The sequence below is a fragment of the Neolamprologus multifasciatus genome, chromosome 13, assembly GCF_963576455.1.
Source record: "Neolamprologus multifasciatus chromosome 13, fNeoMul1.2, whole genome shotgun sequence".
Classification (NCBI taxonomy): domain Eukaryota; kingdom Metazoa; phylum Chordata; class Actinopteri; order Cichliformes; family Cichlidae; genus Neolamprologus; species Neolamprologus multifasciatus.
Window position 1 is genome coordinate 33,468,700 of NC_140451.1, and position 22,343 is coordinate 33,491,042.

At 46.8% G+C, this 22,343-nt stretch overlaps 2 protein-coding genes across 7 annotated transcripts in view; one reads left to right on the forward strand and one right to left on the reverse strand.

The window, feature by feature from the left end:
• LOC146505876 (echinoderm microtubule-associated protein-like 6) overlaps positions 1-432 on the forward strand; it is a 75,410-nt gene extending 74,978 nt beyond the window's left edge. For both annotated transcript variants that reach the window (XM_085183283.1, XM_085183284.1), the window contains one exon: positions 1-432. This exon is cut by the window's left edge and continues 1,241 nt beyond it. The gene's annotated coding sequence lies outside the window, so the exon portion shown is untranslated.
• A 2,828-nt stretch (positions 433-3,260) lies between these two features.
• Positions 3,261-22,343, reverse strand: part of rtn4b (reticulon 4b) — a 34,002-nt gene continuing 14,919 nt past the window's right edge. For all 5 annotated transcript variants that reach the window (XM_085183518.1, XM_085183517.1, XM_085183520.1 and 2 more), the window contains 6 exons: positions 9,867-10,074; positions 8,116-8,254; positions 7,399-7,468; positions 7,119-7,165; positions 6,878-6,936; positions 3,261-4,420 (listed from right to left, as the gene is read on the reverse strand). In XM_085183518.1, coding sequence (XP_085039644.1) covers positions 4,378-4,420; positions 6,878-6,936; positions 7,119-7,165; positions 7,399-7,468; positions 8,116-8,254; positions 9,867-10,074 — 566 coding nt within the window. In that variant the 3' untranslated portion in view covers positions 3,261-4,377. The remainder of the gene's footprint in view (positions 4,421-6,877; positions 6,937-7,118; positions 7,166-7,398; positions 7,469-8,115; positions 8,255-9,866; positions 10,075-22,343) is intronic.

The window sequence follows — 22,343 nt, forward strand, 5'->3', positions numbered from 1 at the left end:
AAGTTTGTCTGAAAAACAAAAAGTCTCACGGTCACGTTTCATGTCGGCGCCTTCACTGCATCTGTGGTTGGACATCGTCACACTTAAGTGCCTTTCCGGATCTTTCTACCTGTGTTTGTTTCATATGCTCGATTTATTTGTTTTTAATCCATAACTGAACTCGTGTTTTCTTTTCTGGACTCTGTCTGGTGCTACACTGAGAATGTTCATCCAAAAATGGACGTTTTTGCTTTGCTGCTGCTTTTTGTTTAAAAGACGTGAAACATCTTCGTGATTGAACCAACACGCAGGAAAAGATGTTTGTGGAGACGTGTTCATGTTTCTCGAGCGTGGACGAGTCTGTGTGTCGGAGTATTAACGTGTAACTGTCGTGAAACGTGTCAAAGAGTCTGTGTGTGTAACCATGAACGAAAAAAACCTGTGAGAAACCAACGACTGCTGACTCGTTTATACACACACACACAGACACACACACACAGACACACACACGCACAGCACTCACAGTATTGACCCTCAAAGCTGAATATAGATGAATATGGATCCTTAGCAGCTTATAAAGTTTTGCATATAAAAATATATTATGTAGTTTTTGCTGTCAGTATCTCGGCCCTGCAGCGGTCTGTCCTTCAAGCTCTCGCAGGTGTTGATGGCCCGGATCTTGTTCTTACCGTTCAGCTGACTCCTCAGGACTTGCCCCTCTGCAGGTACTTGGTGGTTGCAGCTTTCCTAGCGGCCTCTTCATGGTTCCCATGTGCCTGTGGGATCCCCAGGTTCTTGTAGCTGCACTCTATGTCTGCAATGTTGGCTTGTGGTAGTTTGAGCCCCTCGGCTCTGACTACCTTTCTTCTCTTTGTTATCATCCGACTACACACTACTACTATTTAAATATATATATACACACACACACATATATTTACATTTTTATATATTTACATTTATATGTCAATATATTTATATTTACACATATATATGTAAATATATATATATATTTACATATATATGTGTAAATATATATACACACACACACATATATTTACATTTATATATATTTACATATATATGTAAATATATATATATTTACATATATATGTAAATATATATATTTACATATATATATATGTAAATATATATATTTACATATATATATTTACATATATATATATGTAAATATATATATTTACATATATATATATTTACATATATATGTAAATATATTTATTTACATATATATATATATGTAAATATATATATTTACATATATATATTTACATTTTAAATAAAAAACGGGAGCTGGACTATATATATATAAAATATATTTATATATCCATCAATAATAAGACTCTTTATTCTACAGTATATCCTGTATTTATTCTCTATCTACCGTCTTCTCTTCTCTTATTTCCTGCCACATATTTAGCTTGTTAGCATTAGCTGTTAATGCTAACAGTTACTCTCGCAGCAGTTTTTGAGCTGCGGTCAAGTGAGCCCTCACTTACGAAGTCACAGTGAAGCTAGCCGCACCGCCAGCCGCACCTAAAATGTTGTTGCACTACTCTTACGCATATTACGGTATGGGTGCCGACTGGCTTAGAAACGCAGTCTTTTGAGATATCTGTGTCACCTCTTACAGTTTTCCTGTAATCTGAGCTCAAAGATGAGGATATTAAAAGTACAGTAGAGTATATTGGGTAAATTTTATTGTTAAATTTCTCTGAATCATACAGTAATTTGGGCTGTGGATCACAGGGGGAAACGTGGAGATGAACCAAAGGGGAGTGGATTGTGAAGTAAAATAGTGTCAGGACACAAGACTGCGTTTCTAAGCCAGTCGGCACCCATACCGTAATATGCGTAAGAGTAGTGCAACAACATTTTAGGTGCGGCTGGCGGTGCGGCTGGCTTCACTGTGACTTCGTAAGTGACGGCTCACTTGACCGCCGTGTTTTTGACCCTTTACCTCCTGCCAACACTTTATCTGTTTTTTATCTCTTATCAATAATTTGTTCCCGAACCCTCCCTGCGTTGAGTCATTTCTTATCATCGTCCATTATCGTGATCTCTTATGAATCAGGGATCCACTCCCCGTGTAAATGTCACGGACAGTCATGAAGGGTGGAGCCTATCGCAGCGGTCTGTGGGTGAGAGGTGGTGTACACCTGGACAGGTCACAGTTTATTTTAGGTAATTAATGGGGATGATATGCATGAAGGATTGATGGGTATAAGTAACAGATCAGTTATAAGGAATAGAAGTTAAAGATTGATTAGGAAGTCATGATAATAAAAACATGGAGGGTAAAAGTGGTGAGGGGGTGATGCAGGTTTACAGACAGGAGGGAGGGGCTCTGACGTCAGAGAGACAGGAATGTTTAACCTGATCGGGATTAAACCTGCGAAGAGTTCAAAGTTTCTTTCTCTCCTGTGGTCGGGTGAGAAAAGTGAGCCGTCTGCTGACTGCAGTCACACCTGGTCCAGGTGGTGATAACTCCGCCCATTCAAGAGCACAAACTTTCCTCACTTTCACACAGACTGGTCTGACTGGTGTTTGCATTAGACTCAACCAGAAACAGACTTCAGAGACGTCTTCATCATCACAGGAGTCGTTCTTCCACAAACACGGAATCATCCGGGACATGATTTTATGCGACCAACGATGTGGAAGAAAAACAAAGCCTGTAAATGTAAAACTTTAAACAGTAATCAATCATTTAGTCATCAAACCTGAGAGTGTTGGAGCAGCTTCAGCCTCACCCACAGAAAACCTGCCGTGGACGTTTCTGCCACGTTCATCTTAATGTTGAGTCAGAATCACAAGTTCATCAGTTTTTTATTTTATCTGAATATTTAATTTGAATGTAAATGTAATCCAGCAAATTACAACAATCAAATTTAATTTTACTACATATTTAATGTTATAATTATAACAGATAATTTTCTTTGTGACTGAATGATTAAAGATTAAATTTGCAGAGTATTTATAAATATGGGTTTAAATTGTTTTAATTTCTAATCATGATTTAAAACACTTTTAAAGTGTAACTTGATCCAGCTCATCACCAAAACGTCTCGATTTCTCACGAGTATAAAAATATTGTACTTTTCATGCTCCTGCGTGCATTTAGTTCAACACATCAAACTGGTGCAAATTTTACATTTTTTTTAAAGTTAATTTGTACTTTCCTTTGTTTGTATCGTTGGAACACAAACTACTTCCGTGTTTAACAAGCAACAGGAAGTGACGGACAGACGAGGAGGCGGGGCTTTCGTCTAGAAGCTTTATTGATAATTGTTTACATCTCACAATGCATTCCACAAACACGGCTCCCGGCTGGAAGCTTTTTATCGTCACAATTGAAGTATGAAGTTTATCATTCACAATTATACTTGCATAACAAACAAATGCTTGAAGGTTTCCCAAAAGTCACGTCAAGTTGCAACTTTATTAAGATAACAGCTCCACAGACAGAATGGTTACTCTAACCCCATGGATGTTTTTTTTAATCTTTTTAAATATTTTCTGATGTTGATGGATGTAAACGTTCCTTCCAGAGTTTGTCACTAGACGGCTGCGATGACGTGGAAATAACGACTTTTATGTAATTAATGTGTTTAAATCGTCCGGCAAAGATTTCTAGATGTTTCTAACTAGAGTTACTCAGAAGCGATGAAGATTTTAAAAGGTAGTACAACCCTCCTCCCTCCCCCCGCTGCCTCATCAGGAGTCAAAGACGTCGTTCGCGAATCCGTCGTTCGTCACATCGAGGCGAAACCGGCGTACCGAGGAACGAGCTCCAAGCTTCAGGGACACGACAGGAAATCACAAAAATACACCGAAAATCAGCGAGAATATTCAGACCAAAAGAAACGAAAACAGAGGCGCCGCCGGCCGCTCGCGCTCATCGACCGCAGCCGACGCGAAAACGAACCCGTCAGCTGGAAAACCTAAAGTCAGAAACAGAAAACGGATCCCCCGAACCCGGCCGAGGAGCAGTCGACCTCCCGCAGCGCCGGGTGGAGGCAGCGAGGGTTCGCTCGAGATCCAAATGCGTTTCTTCGAGCGCAGAAACAAACATTTCAAAACTCGACTTTAAAAAGAAAAAAAATCAAACGGGGGAGGGGGCGTGAAAAATCCTCGAGCTCGGAGTCGTCACGGCTGCAACTTTCCCAGAAAACACAAAAACATAAAAGGAATTCTGAACTGGAAAAAAATGTTTTATTATTTTGACAAATGCAGTTGGGAGGGCTGCGTCCACGCCAAACCCCTCCCCCTCCTCCAGCCTTCCTTCATATCACCCCGTCTCCCCTCACCCACCCCCATCCTTCAATCAAATCATCTGGCTCAGGACTTCCTGAATCCAACTCCCACTTCCTGTTTCCGTCACTCTGTCTTGCGTTTCATCCCGGGCACCTTCGCCTGGATCCTGTGAACGAATCAGAACAGACGAGCCGTCAGCACGAGAACGAGACACAAACATCAAAGTCGACGTTAAAAATCTGACGTCTGGGCGTGAAATAATCAGCTACGATCAAAAGTCTGATCGTCGCACCGGCCGCTCAAACCGCAGAGCGTCTGACGTCTGCAGGCACGCCGTGGCGCCACGCTGGGAAACTAACGTGAGCCTCACTAAGAGCAGTGAGGCTCTGCTGCCTGAAACATTCCTGGATGCATTTGTTGGATTTGACCTGACACAGTCGAGCCTTCAGCAGAAACCATGTGACCGTCAGTCTTATTGATACGACGACATCAGCAGAAATGAAACTGCAGATAGTGGATGAGTGCGTCCCAACAATCCTCATGAACAGTGAGCTGACAGCAGCTCACGTTTAATTGGTTAGATTTAAAACTGCACTTTTGTCTCAGTCTGCTCTGCAGCTTCTCATAGGCTACGTTCACACTGCAGGTGAAAGCGCATCAAATCCGACTTTTCTGACCCTCTGTGACCATCTATCTGATCATGGTGTGACAGTGTGAACGGCACAAATCTGATATTTTCAAATCAGATCTGGGTCACTTTCATATGTGGTTCTGAATCCGATACATATCTGATGTTTCAGAAAGCTGCTGTTTGATGGTCATGTCGCATTAAATCTGTCTTTTACGTCACCGACACAAGACAGACGCCAATTATCAGCGCCGGAGAAGACATCGCGAACGCTTCCATCCAGTGAAACTGTTGGGAAGACAACGTGAACATTTTATTTGTATAATCTGCAGATTCTGAGCGAAATCTGCAACTATCCTTTGAAGCAGCGCTCCTCTAAAACAGCAATAAGGATCATTATCAGGTTATTTACATTATTATGTAAATAACAAAATAACTTAAAGCAAAAATTGGGAAACGTGAAGTCCGAAGTCTTTATATTAAGGTCATCAGTCAAACAATACTGTTGGTCTGGGTCTAAACAGAGCGCGTTGTGTGTGACGTCTTCTTTTGCGCATGCGGCCGCTTTGAGCGTTCACACTAGAGCGCGTTTGCTGTCGCATTTTATTTGTAGTGTGTAGTTTCTGCTTCTTAACTCAGATCAAACTGAGGTCATTGTACTCGGCGCTGAAAAGCTTAGAAATATGGTATCTAACCAGATTCTTACTCTGGATGGCATTACCTTGGCCTCCAGTAACACTGTGAGGAACCTTGGAGTCATGTTTGACCAGGATATGTCCTTCAACGCACATATTAAACAAATATGTAAGACTGCGTTCTTCCATTTGCGCAACATCTCTAAAATTAGAAATATCCTGTCTCAGAGTGACGCTGAAAAACTAGTTCATGCATTTATTACTTCCAGGCTGGACGACTGCAATTCATTATTATCAGGATGTCCAAAAAACTCACTGAAAAGCCTTCAGCTAATCCAAAATGCTGCAGCAAGAGTCCTGACAGGGACTAGAAAGAGAGAGCAGATTTCTCCTGTTTTGGCTTCCTGTTAAATCCAGAATTGAATTCAAAATCCTGCTCCTCACATACAAGGTCTTAAATAATCAGGCCCCATCTTATCTTAATGACCTTGTAGTACCATATCACCCTATTAGAGCACTTCGCTCTCGCTCTGCAGGCCTACTTGTTGTTCCTAGAGTATTTAAAAGTAGAATGGGAGGCAGAGCCTTCAGTTTTCAGGCCCCTCTTCTGTGGAACCAGCTTCCAGTTTGGATTCAGGAGACAGACACTATCTCTACTTTCAAGATTAGGCTTCAAACTTTCCTTTTTGCTAAAGCATATAGTTAGGGCTGGACCAGGTGACCCTGAATCCTCCCTTAGTTATGCTGCAATAGACGTAGGCTGCCGGGGGATTCCCATGATGCATTGAGTTTTTCCTTTCCAGTCACCTTTCTCACTCTCTATGTATTAACAGACCTCTCTGTATTGAATCGTATCTGTTATTAATCTCTGTCTCTCTTCCACAGCATGTCTTTATCCTGTCTTCCTTCTCTCACCCCAACCAATCACAGCAGATGGCCCCGCCCCTCCCTGAGCCTGGTTCTGCCGGAGGTTTCTTCCTGTTAAAAGGGAGTTTTTCCTTCCCACTGTCGCCAAAGTGCTGCTCATAGGGGGTCATATGATTGTTGGGTTTTTCTCTGTATCTATGAAGCGCCTTGAGGCGACATTTGTTGTGATTTGGCGCTATATAAATAAAATTGAATTGAATTGAACGAGCAGACAAAAAAATCTAATTTGATCAAAAAAAATCGGAATTGATCATCAAGACCTGCAGAGTGAACGTAGCCTTAGACCTGAAACTACCGACGTCTTCAAGAACACGGCCCCCGCCGTGAGCCGCGAGGCCCCCGCCGCGAGTTCGACCACAGCAGACACTTAATTTAAAAACAGTGGTTTTGTTGGCTTTGACAACAGGAAGTTGCTGTTTTGCTGCTCACTTACTTTCCAACGACGTCTTTGATCTGGTTGTTGACGAGAGCCAGGTAATGGTCGATCTGAGCCTGAAACACACACACACACATTAAAACGAGCACCTCCATCATCTCTATCATCGACGTTCTTTCTGTTTTTAACAGTAAAATAATAAAAACAAGTAGAGAACGTCTTTACTGGCTCTGGTTTATTTCCATCAAACACCCTCAAACCTGCAGGCAGGTGCATTGTGGGTAAAATGAGCCCTCACCTGGTGCTTTTCATAGATGATCGGGCAGCTGAAGACTGCGATCACACCTGCAGGAGGAGAAGAGGCGGCTGAGTGTTTATGTAAATGAACCTGCGTCTGCACTTTACAGCAGCTCATCTTAACTTCCTGTTTAACAAACGTTACATTATCTGTGATTTCGTTTTGGTCCTTTGATGAAGACAAAATCGACCAGTGCAAGTTCCTAAAACTCCACCAGATGGAGACAACACACAGACCTCCACCCTCAGACTGGTGACATCATCGGCCCGCTGTGACTCACCCAGAATAAGAAGAGTGAGGCCGTTGAAGAAGGCGCCGACGTAGGTCAGGATCCACATCAACACGGCGAACTAAAGAGAAGAAGAGACGTCAGCGGAGGCTCGAGAACTTCATGAATAAAACTAAAGGTTCATCAGCTCAGGAATCAGGGAACAGTGGTTTAACACACTGAAGGGTCAAAGGTCAGGGGGTGGAGTCATGCTGCTGTGTTTGTGGAGCTGTGATGTAAGCAGATGCAGTAAAGCGTGCCATCTCAGGCTGCAGGCTCACTGAGACACGTGTGACATTTAGTGACCTGCTGCTGCGGTGGGAAATACTCGGGACAACGACAGGAAGAATAGCGGGGTATCCCAGAATGCACCCTGTCTGTGAGACATTCCTGAGGCTTGAAGCGGCTCCCGGGGGGATTAAAACTACTGTTTTTTTTACCCTCTAAGGGAATCTCGGCGGCGCGTCTGCCCGCTGAGCTGCAGATCTGTATTTGGACAGCAGGCCGGGGGTGGGAGGGGCTCAGCGAGGCGACGACAGCCCCCGACAGCTGCAGCGCCGCCTGAACGCTGACCTGCACTCGCAGTAAGTCGGTGCAGGTGCTGCTCATTAACACGGTCTCAAAAAGCACGAGCCCGTGCGCACACGGACGCAGCGCCCGCGTCATGCGGGGGGAGCTGTGGGCGGAGCTACGGGACACTTACAGACAAACACGAGCCTTCAAACTCACCTTGATGGAGTCGACCAGGTCCTCGACCAGGAACACGCGTCTCAGGTCACCGATGGTCTTGTTGAGCTTGGCCAGAACGACGTCGCTGTACTTGTGGACCATGTCTTCAGACAGCGCCACCTCCTGGTCCAGGTACTGCCTGCAGGGCGCAGCAGAGCAGGTCAACAAAGACGTGCTGCAGTTCCTCTAGCGTCCAGCAGAGGCAGCAGTGAGTCAGTGTTCCCCTTCATATGAGACATTTCTGACTCACGCGTTTAAACTTTATTAATGCTGAACGTGTGCATTATTAGGGGCGTGGCTTGTCGACATTTTAACCACTTTAGTGCCACTTAAGACATTTACAATATATTTTTCTTCTATATCGATGATTCGTTTGAATTTTTATAGAAAAATATAACATCAAGTTCAACTTCAAAACCAGTGAAACCAGTGAAACCAGTCTTTGTATCAATAAAACCGTCACGCTCTCTGGTCGTATGAACGGTGGACGCTCGAGCTCGCTGCTCAAGAACAAACTGATGAAGTCAGTCAGGCTGTTTTCACGTGGTTACGATAAACAACTTGGCGTTCGCCTCCCTGACGACGCGTCGATGGAGCCTCCAGTTCAACGTCTGATGGGAGAGGCGGCACCAGTATAAACACTGGACACTGTTTATCCTGGGAGGTGTGCGCATGTTGGACAACTGCAGCAGCAGAAACCAAACGTGTGTAACAGGAAGTGACCGTTGGCGGCTGATCCACATTGTGCGCGGTTACGTTTCCACGGTTACTCCATCACTTCTCTGCCTTCACACAACGTTGCAAAGTTCACAGCTTTGACGGTTAAAACTCCAACGTTTGTTTTTAATCGAATAAATCGACAGCGTGAGCGACGCCAACTGTAAAATCTAGAACGTCGTGTCTTCAGGTACAAACACGTCTGTGGATGTTCAGTGAAGCTGAGCAGACGGAGCGCTCGCTGCACGCTCACGTCTGAGTGAAAACAAAGAAATCTGCGTCTGAGGTTTGCAGCGAGGAGGAAACGCTGTGAGAAGCTGAGGGAACAAACCACCAAAGAAACTAGGAGCTCAGCGTGACCTCTGACCTTTCCCTGCTGCGGTGAGAAAGGAGCGATCCTGATGGGAGGCCTGACGTAACAGGAGCAGCAGAGTGATAATCAGGATTAATCAGGTCGTTGATTTCTCTGACGGGATTGGCCGGAGACTCGCGCGGCTCCAGAGACAACCTTCGACACAGCTTTTAATGTTTTACCTCCGTCCCTCACCGCGCTGCACCTGCCAAGTCATTCAACTCCAGCCTACGAATGCTGGACCTTCACCTCCTCCTGCTGGTTAAATCCCCTCAGGAGGATTTTCCTGGTATTTTAAAACAAACCTTTATTTCCTGTTTTATCAAAGATCTGCTTCGTTTTGTCGACACAGATTTTATGGAAACTGCTCGAGCTTTTCCAGCAGCTTTTATTAATGACCTTTGACCCTAAAACTGAAGAGGCCAGAGCATCTACTGCAGCTCTGGGTCGACACTGTTCAGTGTGAGTCCTGAGCTACAGGGAGGTGCTGCAGGTCTCCAACCAGCTTGATTTGCCCTCAGCAGCTGCCGTGGACACACGACTCACCGTCTGACACTTTTAGACATTTATCAAGAAAACATGGAAAAATAATCAAACTCTGCTGATGTCGAGGCGACTTCATAGACTTTATGGACTTCATGGACTCCGACCTGTGACAACTCTGCAGACGGGCGCTACTCACTTGAATGGGTGTCCCTCGTCTGACTTCTGGATGGCCTGCAGGATGCCTTTGTATATCCTGAAGCAGATTGTGACTGAGAGCAGGGCCAGGCAGATGTAGGAGCACACGCTCACGATGCTGCACACCGTCAGGGAGAGGAGCAGCAGCAGGGCGGCGCCGAACACCACGCCCGTGGTCTTCACATCACGCCAGTAGAGGAGATCCACCACTGCAGCGGGAAGAGCAGCAAAAAGCGTCGTCAGCAGGAGAAAGTTTGTGTGGTTAGATACTGTAACTAATGATCTCAGAGCTGCTGCTCCAAAGCTCAACGTCCACGTTCATCATGACCACAGATTTTATTATGACTCTACAAACATCAGAGTTTTACTGGTGATTCGACGCCCACGACCTGACCAGCTGTTTACTTCCTCCTGCAGCTCTAACGAGCTTCCAGCTTTTCTTCCCTGTTTGTTGGTGATTTGCATCATTTTCCTTGTTTTTGTTGAAGCGGCACGAACGGATCAGAGCTCAGCGACCACGAGACCGTCAGCAGACGCGCGGGAGGAAACAGACTTTAAAGAGCCTGCAGGGCCAAGCAACCAGATTTTTCTGCCCTCTCACATGGACGCTGCATGACATCATCTTAGAGTGGAGCATCCAGGGGTCAGAGGTCACGCTCAGTCAGCCTGATACAGAGTTTAAACCCTGCAGCAGCTGATTCAGACGCCCTCTTTCTGTCTCTCTGCGACTTTGATTCACTTTTACCTCCAGCAGCGATGACTGAAGACACATCATCATCGTCATCATCATCGTCATCATCATGCTCAGCGCTGAGGTTGGGCCGGCGCCCGGTAACAGTCAGCTCTGTTACAGCTGCCCGACACGTGAAAATATCCACGATGATCATTTTCACCCGTCTGTGGTAAAAATGTCTCACCTGCGCTCCCCCTGGAGCTCCGCCCCCACGCTCCCTGTGCACCTAAATGGCGCTCTGAGTTTTCCTGCAGCGTGCAGGCAGAGCCACGGCGAGCTGACAGAGTGTGTTAAACGTCACACACTCGAGTCGCGGCAGAAGCATGAACGTCTGCACTGTGACGTAAAATTCCTGTTTTTCTGAACGGAGTCTGGTGGAGTAACAGCTACGCTTACTAAGCGCATGGCTTATGTTTGTGTCCTCTTGGGGGCGTGGCCTCCTGACACCTGCTGCAGGTATCACTGCAGAGTGAAAGGAAACGAACGCACTGTCCCTGCTGAGCCTCACGTTACTCTTACAGGTTTTATTCTCACTGCTGAAAACAATCAGCAGCATCAAACTAAAAAACTAAAAGAAAAAATCTGACTGACAGGAAGTCCTCCCCCCTCTGACGGGCGCTGAGAAGGCGAGCGGGGAGGTCAGCGCCTCCTGAGCGACAGCTGAGCTCATGACCTGCTCCGAGCACACTTATATTTCATCAGGGAATTCCAGGCAGGTCAGCGACCATATTAGAAGTGAGAGCGCTGAGTTTCCTGCAGGCTCGCAGACGCTTCACTGCAGCAGGTCAGGGACGAGTTCAAGCGCAGCACAGAATAAACGGCACCAGATAACACGCTCTGTGATAAGGAAGCAGCTTTAAAATGCAAACGCATCCTTCACAGTGAGACGACGGCCGAAATATTCCAGAAAATGAATCCGTATCATCGAATGTTCAAACATTATCCCTGAAATTTGATATTTCATCAGAGGAAAACAAGCAAACCGGAAAAACTGAAAACATCCAATAGCGTGAAACGTCCATCTGCTTCCTGAAGTTTAAGATAATCAGTTTGCTGTCAGACGTGTGACAGAGAAGCTGAAGCAGCAGATGATTAAAGGCAACGCTCAGAAATAAAGATTTATGGTTAAGAAAACGTCACGAGGATGAAAATCATCTAATGCGACTTTAATTTCTCAAAAGACCAAAATATGTCACAGATACAGTAAATAATGACAATGAAAATGTGACGACTCGATTTACGAACAGTAAAAATGTTTCAACACATTTCAGCTGCGAGCTAACGTCAGCGCTCTCAGCTTCACCCGAGCTGATCGAGTCCAGCCAATGATCAATATTTAACACTTTATGAAAGGACGGCACATGGCTGCTATCCCAGCTCCATCACCATGGTAACAGATGCTGAATCCTGGACCGGAGGTGGTCATGCTCAGAGCTCTCCCGTCCTCTACGTCTGCTCTGAGCGAGCTTCAGATTCTCAGCTGAAGGAAACGTTTTAAACGTGAACTCGGTTTAAAACAGTCGTGATTGCGCTGAAGGAGCTCCGCACGCCGCGGGAGGCTCTGATCGCAACGATGAAACGACATCAATGTGTGACGCACAGCTGAGTACAGCGAACCAAACACTGCAGATCCAGTCTGCGCAGAGCCAAACGATGCTTCACACACTGAAGCAGAAAGGCTGAACAGCTGACGGCCGCTGTGGTCACGCCGCTCACCGCGGTGTCAGGTTCTCTCCATCCAGCCGGGGTGAACTTGTTTAGCTGCACCAATCAGGGCCACACGTTCCAGGGCTGTGAGCCCAACAGCAGATTGTTTCAGTGCACGTTTCTTTTCTTTTTGTGTGATGACATAAATGTTTTACGGTCTCCACGCTCAGAAACACACGAGTGATGTTTCACCCTGCAGCCTGTTTCTCCTGGGTTTTATTTACAGCTAATCCTGAGTTTAAATAAATTAAACCTGAACTTAGAGTCCAGTTAAAATAATTTGGGTGATTTTTCATGTAACATTAACACTGCCTGTTCAAGGACACCAGTATAGAAACTACTGTAAATACACCAGACTGTAGAAAGTGTGCTGATGCACGCAGGACAAACTCAAAGTAATCGGACTGTGTCAGAGTCGTTCAATTCATCTTAAATATGCTCAAAGAAACGCAGAAACGTTTCATCAAAAATAAAATATGTCGTTTGCGTTCATGTTGTTTGGACACTGCGCACAGTGAGCTTCACACCAGGACTCCCTGTTTTTATACCGGCTCTGATGGTGCGTTCACTGACGCCCATCATAACGAGACCCACCGTTATTTACACAGAGCCACGAGAAAGGCGGGCCGGGCTCCGTTTACAGGCTACATGTGGGCTGACAGATGCTACGTTAGCCGACAGCTAGTTATCTCTCTGCTCAACGTGCTAACTCGGTGCTAACGCCGTTAGCAGCCGGTAAACCGCCCACCGTGCGGCCGTAAACACTCGGACCGAGCACATAACATGAGAAGAGACAGACGGGAGGAGGTGGAGGAGGGTCTGGGATCCAAATGTGTCCGCCTGGCTACATATGGTAGCAGGCGTGCTAGGAGCGATGGAGGCTGGCTAAAAATAGACCCGCATCACAGCGAGCTAAACCCGGCCGCTGCTTTAATCCCCCCCCCTCTCTGACACGGATACCGTCCCCCCTAAATGTTTTAATTTTTCTCCCCGGGATGCTCTCCGTCTGTCCCCAACGGCTGCTCGCCTCCTCGCGGGGACGAGCCGTCAAACCGTCCGGCATGACCTCCCGCAGGCGGCCCGGTGCGGCTTCAGTCCTCCCCGACTCAACGACAGCCTTTCCCGCCTCGAAAGGAGCTCCGCTCGCGGTGCTCATGCAAAGGCAAACCGGCCATAAACGCGACGCTAGCGGCGGATGGAGACAGGAGAGACGGTAAACAAAAGATCAGAGCCACACTAACCACATTTGGCGTCCATCTTGAAGCTCCGCTGAGAGAGGTGAGACAGAGGAGGGGGGCCGGGCATGCGCAGTTAGGCCTCTGTCTCACTCACGGACCTCTGCTGGGACAGGTTGAGCCCGCACGGGTCCGCTTTAAACCCGGTGAAGGCAGCGAGGGTCTGACCAGGAGGTCAAGCTCCTCATGTTTAATGTGAAAGTTGCACATTTGTGAGGAAAAGACGCAAACTTTCACATTTAAACACGAACAAAATCAAAACGAGCCAAAAACGTGCAAATTTACCAGGAAATAGGGTCAAGAAGAGGGGAGGGGCCAAACTCGTGACCACAACGTCAAAAATATACAAAGAAAAAACAAATTTATGAGGAAAGAGAAACGAGGAAGGCCTGTCTCCGTCCAGCAGTGAGGAAGACTCCACACTTCCTGTGTGAAGATGACTGCAGGTCAATGAAACCGCCACGACTCAAAGGAAGCAGAGGTCAGAGTGCAAGGAGACACAGGCTTCCTAACAAGGATGGGCGCCACAGCAGGGAGAGGAGGAGGCAGCGTGTCACAAGGCTGCAGAGCACAGAAGAAGACTGAACAGCTCGTGTTCAGCTGCACTGGTGCATGCTGGGAGATCTGCAGTTCGTCTGTTCATACGTTACTGATGGACGGCGTGCTGAAGGAGAGCGGCTGCTTTAACGGCGTCTTCATCATCGAGAAGCTCCAGAGTCAGACGATCAAACGTCCTGAAGGCTGAAAGCTCAAATCACGGTGAAGGTGACCGAGCGACAGTGCTGATGGCGAACTGCTCTAGAAACCACGAAAGGAAGTTTGAGCGTCTGAAACGCGCTGATGCGTCCGACAGGGACGGCGTGCTCGTCCTCAGGGTTGATCTGCTGCACACGCTCACAAACCAGTGAGACTGGAAAAACCACCAGCAGACCCGGCTCGCCGTCGAGCCTCAGGTAAGACGATCAGACCAACGACCGAGGTCGCCGCTACAACCGGTCTGACGTTCACCTGCCAGCAAATCGCACTTCTGTCATCCAATCACAACGCAGGCTTTGTTTCCTTCATCGCCATAATCTGATCGATGTGAGGTCGTCACACCGCGGTGGATACCTGCGAGGGTTCAAACAGCCGCCAGCCCGCCATCAGAACAAAACGGGCTCTGCGTTTACGCCACTATGAACTCTGCGAATAAATTATTCTGCATATTTACAGGTTGAACTGCGGTTTATAAACTCACGATGCGTTCACAGACCTCTGCATTGAATCATATCTGTTATTAACCTCTGTCTCTCTTCCACAGCATGTCTTTATCCTGTCTTCCTTCTCTCACCCCAACCAATCACAGCAGATGGCCCCGCCCCTCCCTGAGCCTGGTTCTGCTGGAGGTTTCTTCCTGTTAAAAGGGAGTTTTTCCTTCCCACTGTCGCCAAAGTGCTGCTCATAGGGGGTCATATGATTGCTGGGTTTCTCTGTATTATTGTACGGTCTACTGTGAGCTATAAAGACCTCGAGGCTGCTGTTGTGATTCGGTGCTGCATGAATAAACCTGATCGACTGAGCCAGCAGCTGAACGTCGCTTTGAGTGTGAAAACACGTCAGTCCCTGCTTCAAAGCTCTGTGACGAGAGGTCGATGTGTATACTGAAATTTTAAAGCGGCCTAATGTGACAGTTTACAGGACTTCATGTGATCGTGTAAAAGAAAGAAAAGCCGCCTGTCGTCAGGCTGTGAGCTGGACAGCTGCCTCCTCATCAGCTTCGATGGCGCTCGCTCAGAAAGCCGAAGAATTAAACTGAAAAATGTAGAAATACTACAAAATACACAAAAACACAAACAGGAACCTTTTCATCAACAGTCGAGCTCAGCATCGCTCGAGTGTAGCTCGTCTGATTTATACAAACGTGCAGACTCAGAGCGTCTGAACCGAGGACGAAGGTGAGTCACTGGGCTGTGATGAAGATGATGATGAAGAGGCTCCTCAGGCTAGCTTGCAACATAAAACTGAGTTAATTCACTGCAGCCACACACACACACACACACACACAGCAAATACTGCTTAGTCACAGTGCGACAGCCTCATGGCTACACGTTCTGTCACTTCATGGCCATCGCTCATTAATCACACACACACACACACACACACACACACACAGGGGAAGTGAAAGCCGCGCTGTGACCTCGGATGATGCAACAGAAGGACACGTGATGGTCAGCAGCGAGCGGCGTGAAAGAACATTTGAGCTTTTGAAACATTAAAGTGAGACAAATATGATTTTAGTTCGACTGCGTCACTGAAATCTACTCGAACATTTACTCTGAAAGGTCTACAAGAACTTCCTGAAAGAGCATCTCGTGCACGGCTGCATCGTTTAAATCGAGTCCTTCATGATGCTACAGTGGAGTCGTTCTACTTCCTGTTTTATTCCTACAGCTGCTTTGCATGATTCAGTTCCAAACAACCCTTCTCTATATCTGATTCTGGACCTTGGCACCTGCCCTTTTAGCTCCTCCTCCTTATGTCAACATTGTTACAATTGGCTGCCACCACAAAAAACAGATGGGTGGGGCTTCTGTGCCTGAGATGACCATATTTGGGACATCCCTGCTGTGACATCATTCAGATCCAACAGTGTAAAAAAACTATGTTAAACTGAGTGTTTAGAGCAGGATTACTGTAAATACACTCAGCTTATTATTAAAAACGTCAACCTGGAAAGATGGACGACAGGAAACAAAGGACACAGTCCACGCCCACTTCAAAGATGCTAACGTGATAACTCTTCTAGACCAAGGTTCACGTAACGCAGCAGGAAAAACGACATCAAACCGTGCGGTGCTCATATACTTGAATATAATTATAAATAAATAATGCGTGCCACAAACCAAACCTTAGTTTTCTCCCATCACTGATGAAGTCTGTACTTCACAGCAGTTAACATCAATGCTTTTACTTTGAGGCCCAAATTCTTCATTAGTCTGTTGATTGATTAGCTGATCAACAGTATTGACTGCAGCTGATTTTCTGTCAGTAAACAAAGCGTGGCGGTGAGCAGCTCCTGTGAGCGGTTACACTGCAGAAACACTCAGACTTTAGTCAGGCTGATGAAACCAACCACTGAAGGATCACCTCCAGCAAAGAGGCGTGTGATTGGTTCAACTTCCTCACTCTGAAATCTATAAACAGTATTTCTGTATATTTGTACAGACGTGCAGCTTTTCTGTGACCAACTCTAAGAAACATCAAACTGAGTTGGAGACTGAGAGAGGCTGTTTGTGCTGCTCAGCCTGTTTTCTTCTTTATGTTGTTGAGATAAAGAAAAATGAAGCTTTGGTTCAAGGTTCAAAGATACTGTTTGAAAAACGACCTTCAGAACGTAGCAGAGCTCAAAGCTTCAGATCGCCAGGAAAATCCACACCACGGAACCAGTTCACCGTTTTTGGGGAAAAGCTGAAAAGCAGCAAATCCTCAGATTAGAGAAGCTCAAAGCATGAGCTGGATTTTTTTAAACGTTTAATCCACACAGAAAAAACCCAAAACAAGACGGCAGAGGGTCAAAACAGGGTCGAGGACTCTGACAGCCCACGAATAACAAGAACAGGAACACCATGTTAAAAACTCAGACGGCGGGTGACATCCAACCATCAGTCACCTGCACGCGGGTCACATCAGACACACCTGTGCTTCAGCGCGGAGCCAGGGAAAGGTCAAAGAGTCACCACGGTAAAAGCTGCAGCAGGAACAACAACAACAACAACAATAATGGTTTATTTGTTTGTTTATCTGTTGCTTGTGAAAGTGATCGCTCACAGCCCTCAGCTGACGTCTGCAGACCTTGTTCGGCAGAAGACACGAGACGTCGCTCCCAGCTGAGCACACATGATATCAAACAGAGGATAACGACTAAAATCCCCCAAAACTGAATGTTTCCAATCACACGAGACAAAGACGAGCAGCAGAAAACTGGAACATTTAGTGGAAAATGATTAAAAATGTGAATAAATATCCAAGATAAAGAAATGTGTTGTTTGTTAAACTGATAATTGTTGAGTTTCCTGCCTCACAGAAAGCTGGACATGCTCAGAAACCAGCAGAGCGAGGTCCTGCAGCTCTAACACGACCCTCATGTAACGCATGCTGCTGCTGCTCCAGCTCATCTGCATGTGCCCACTGTATCAGCCAATCATTAACCTGCCAGCTAACGTCACCCCTCTCTCCGATCTCCCCTCCTCCTCCTTCCTGCTGTCCACCTTTGGTCACAGTGGCTGACTGGCCGACTGTCCAAAGGTCCCGGAGCTGCAGGGACGACACCCGAACACAAGCCAGGAAATTCTGCAGCTCCCACACGAGACAGAGCCCACAAACCTCTGAGGTCAAGCTATTCCCCTCTTAGGAAGCTAAACGAGGCTAAAGCGAGTCAGAGGCTCCAGAGCCGCACACATCTGCAGAGTTTCGGGTAAATTCAGCACAACGTGGGCGTCTAACGCAAGCGAAGGAAAGTCAGAGCGGGGAAACACGAGCGGTGTGCGCAGGCGGAGCTGCGGGAGGAGGACAGAAAGGTGGAGGTTTACCCTGCTCCTTCCAGTGCTTGGCGGCAGCGTCACACTCCTTTCTGTCCACAGAGTTGTTATCCATGTCTGATCAGCAAACAGTCATTCCACTCAGAGAGGGACCGACAGGCAGCAGCACCGAGAGAGTGTGTGAGGAAAGGTGTGTGTGTCGGGCTGCAGGAGGGAGGAGGGAGGAGGAGGGAGGGGAGAACCTGAGCAAGGCTTCCTCTGAGGGGGGGTGACTGCAGCGGGTGAATAAGTCCCTCCCGCTGGCTGTCAGCTGACTGTCTGCTGCCAGCGCTCTGACGCAGCAACTATAACCGGCTCAGCCTCACCCCCACCTCCCCTCCCCCCTCCTGCCTCCACCCTCCCCGTCTTCCTGCTCTGGCTTCCTCCTCCTCCTCCTCCTCACACAAAGCCAAAATCATGTTCCTTTTTCTTTGGATGTCCCCTGGTTTTCCTTCGTCATCCCGTCACAGCAAATCTGCTGATGAAGCAGGCGATGACACCACCATGCAGGAACCTCGAGCCACAGACTGTATATAAAAGACGGCCACGCCACCTACTGGTTTGTCCACATTCAGAAACAATTCAGCCATGCTGGGCTGTTTCATGTGACCATATTAATGCATTAATGCAGTGCATGGGCACATCACAAGGACACCTGCTAATGAGTGCAAAGTGACAGAATCCTTGTTGGACGGCTGTCAGTGCAGTTAATGCTCAGCACGCCTTATTGTTCGGCAGCTGCAGGTTTTGGTGCAATCAGTGTCTTCAATTGTTTCTAATGTCCAGCAGGGGGCGACTCCTTACGTCTGATTGGATAAAAGTGTGCGAGACACTGAGCCTGCTGCTCTCCTGGACTCTGAGCTCAGTAAACTATTTCCTGGTCTCAGTCACGGCTTTAAAGTCTGACTGAAGAAAACATGAAGTTCATTTAGTCAATTTTGGCTCCATTAGAGTCTAAACGGACCAGAGGAAACGCACGACGCTCATTGGCTAACTGTGACTGCGAGGTCAGATCCTGGTTGTAATATCTGGACTTTCCATCCATCTTTTATATACAGGACCACTTTGAAATTAGTCTAAAAATGTCAGGAAACAGCCAAAGAGTCGTTACATGTTGTGTTTTTGTCTGACCCGAATCCACACAGTCAGTTTACCTGAGTTTAAACACAGAAAATCAGCTGTTATTGATCGGTTAATCACGGCTTCTGTTCCACTCAGTATCTAATCACTGCAAACTAACCGCTCCCCTGTTATCAAACTTATCAAACCTTTGCAAAGACATGTTTGTATTTCTTTCAGTTCTCCAACATGAAACTGATCATCAGATCTGCCTTCAGATCACTGTTACTGACACCAACAAGGTGATTATGGCTGAGAAAATGAATAAAAGCAGAACAGAACGACGCACCGAGGACCTGCAGGAGGCTTTGAGCTGCACTGGTGTCATCAGAGTGTAATTATTAACTTGAGCCACTAGAGGGCACCAGCGTCCTTTATAAACACCTCTTATTCTCTCTTTCAGCCACATTCAGCAAACCTGATGAAACACGTGTGACTGAAACAGTTTCAGGGCTCAGTTTTAACCAGGCCCAGAGTCTGGGCGTTTAATCCAAACAACCTCCTGGACATGACTGCTGCATGTGCCACATCACAGTTCCACACAAACCACTAATAAACTTCCTCAGCTCAGACCGAGCGTTGCTTTCTGCTCCCTCATGTTAAGATTAGCATCAATTCGCTAATGCATGACTGTGCAACAGCAACACCGGCTGGTTTAACTACATTTGTATTTGTATTTGAGTTAACTGCAGCCTCCCACCACTGGGTGGGGATGCAGCGTGATGTGGAGGATGTGCAGCGTCACACTATTCATCAGTTTTCTGCATCAGTTTAAAACAGCGAACTCAGGGAGCGTTACCGGAACGTCATCACTTATCCGTGCTTTGACAATGTGCACGAGATCGTCTGATAGCAAACACACCATCACCTCCTCTATGGGACGCATTTCACATATTTGTGCTCGGAGCTCGTGATTGGTTCTTCCTGCAGGCTCGAGCTATGAGAACGTCGTCGAAATGCGAACGTCAGTCTCCAGCTGGATGCCCACAGTTTGAGCTGCAGTGATTTCACTGTGCAAACAGATGATTACATAAAGAGGAAGTGCACGTTTGCACACAGTGACCCTCCACCTTCATCTGACTCTGAATGACTTTGCCCTCTGCTGTTGTAATCCAGCGGGGACGTGACACATTCCCCACAGCAGAAACCTGCAGAAGCTCTCCCTCAGCGGTGAGCTGGACTCGCTCCAGCAGCTTTTCCCTCTGGCTTCCAAAATAAAAGCACTGAGCAGCTTTGATAATGCGGACACAGTGGCACAGTTACCCAGCGTGTCATCAGGTCAGGAGGACGTCCCGGGCTGGATCTGTGTTATGAATCAAGAGACTGTCACAGCTTTCTCCAGTCACATCATTCAATCTGTTCCACAACTCACTGTTTGTATTAAACTCATCATCATAAACAGTCACAGGGACGCCAGTTAGCTGCCCGTCAGAGGCCACACCCCTAATAATGCGAGCCTTTATCCAGGTGGGTTATTGAAACGTTCTCTGCCAAAACAAAAGTTTGTGTCAGGCTGTAAAGTTTTTACATGGGAGTCTATGGTGACGGGCTCTCTGCTGCCTCTGCTGGACACTACAGGAACTGCGGTTTCCAGCACTGACGGACATTATTCCTCATCTTGAAAGCTCCAGTTTTTATACGCAAGTTCAAAGATTTTCTGCTTTTGTTACAAATGACAGCAAATTGAGCCTCAAACAAAACGAGACATCTGATGCAATCAGTGTGTTCACACGTGTAAGGAAATCAGTGAGCTGATGTTTTCATCGGTGAGGAAGAGGAGCTCAGACAGCAGCGCTGCACCTCGGGTTGCATAATGAAGAACATTTGCTGAGTGTTTTCTGGGTCGGAGAACCCTTTGTGGGGCTGCCAGTGTCGCAATGCAGGGAGGAGGAGGAGGCTTTAATTAACAGGAGATCCCTCCAACACACACACACACACACACACACACACACACGCACACACACACACACGCGCGCACACACACACACACACCCTAAAGCCTCGGCAGCTCATCCTAGAACCACAGTGCGCTTACACAGCCTGCTGTGAGCTGATCGATATCACGAAGACGCCTCCTACAAGCCCCGAAGGACACAACTCTGCGTCTGTCTGATAAACTCTGATCAACCCGCCGCTCAGCTCACAGAAACTTTGTCACGTTGCAGTTTTCCTCCAATCATCACCTCAGGGCAAAATGAAAATGAACCAAAAACAGACGAAACAGGAACTGGAACTGTGCAGAAGCTGCTTTAAGGCCCCAAAATGCCTCTTTTGGGCAATTGGTAAAGAACATTTCCTACAAAAGTGTAAGACAGAAGCAGGAATAACATGCAACATATTAATAACTGAGGCGGTTTCCTGCGATGCACCAGCCAGGGAGCTTTATCACACTGACCAGCGAAGCCACGGAGGCTGAACAAATAATAAGTAAATAGACCTGCAGACGAATCACTGAGCTGCAGTCCAAACAAATCTAACCATAACTATCCCAAAGGTGACCTACTCTACTCATTTCCACCTCATGCACTTTCCTACAGGAGCTTTGCATGATTAACAGTTACAATTATCCTTAATTTACACTGTGGTTCTCAAGCTGTTTTAGCTCCTCCCACTTTAAATGAACTTTGAAGTGATTGGCTGCCCCTCACAGACAGCAGGTGGGGGCCTCCCTCAGTGACATCACACAGATCCAAGGCGATGTTTAGAGCAGCTTTGGGCTCACAGGGATAGTGAACGTACACTCGGCTCATTAAAAAACTCATCCACAGTTTATAGGTGGAAAGTACAACGTCCTCCTGACTCATTACAGTTCAGGTTATTCAGCACACAGGTTATCAGTAAATGATACTGAAGCATTCAGCCTCAGAGCATGAAATCTGACACGGTCCTGTGTGACAGTAAAACATGTAGTAAAACTCAGGGTGTGGTCGGTTCTCTGTGTGCATGTGAGCGGATGCTGGGGTCTGAGGTGGTGCTGGGTTTCAGTCCAACATCTCAGGTTGTGTCCAGAGGGAGGAAGATAAAACCAGGGCGTAAGATGATCGAATTTAAAACAAAAATGCTCAGCAGGCAACCAGAAACGCCTGGTGGACAAGTGTTTGTATACTCTACTCTGTAAGCTTTGTTTA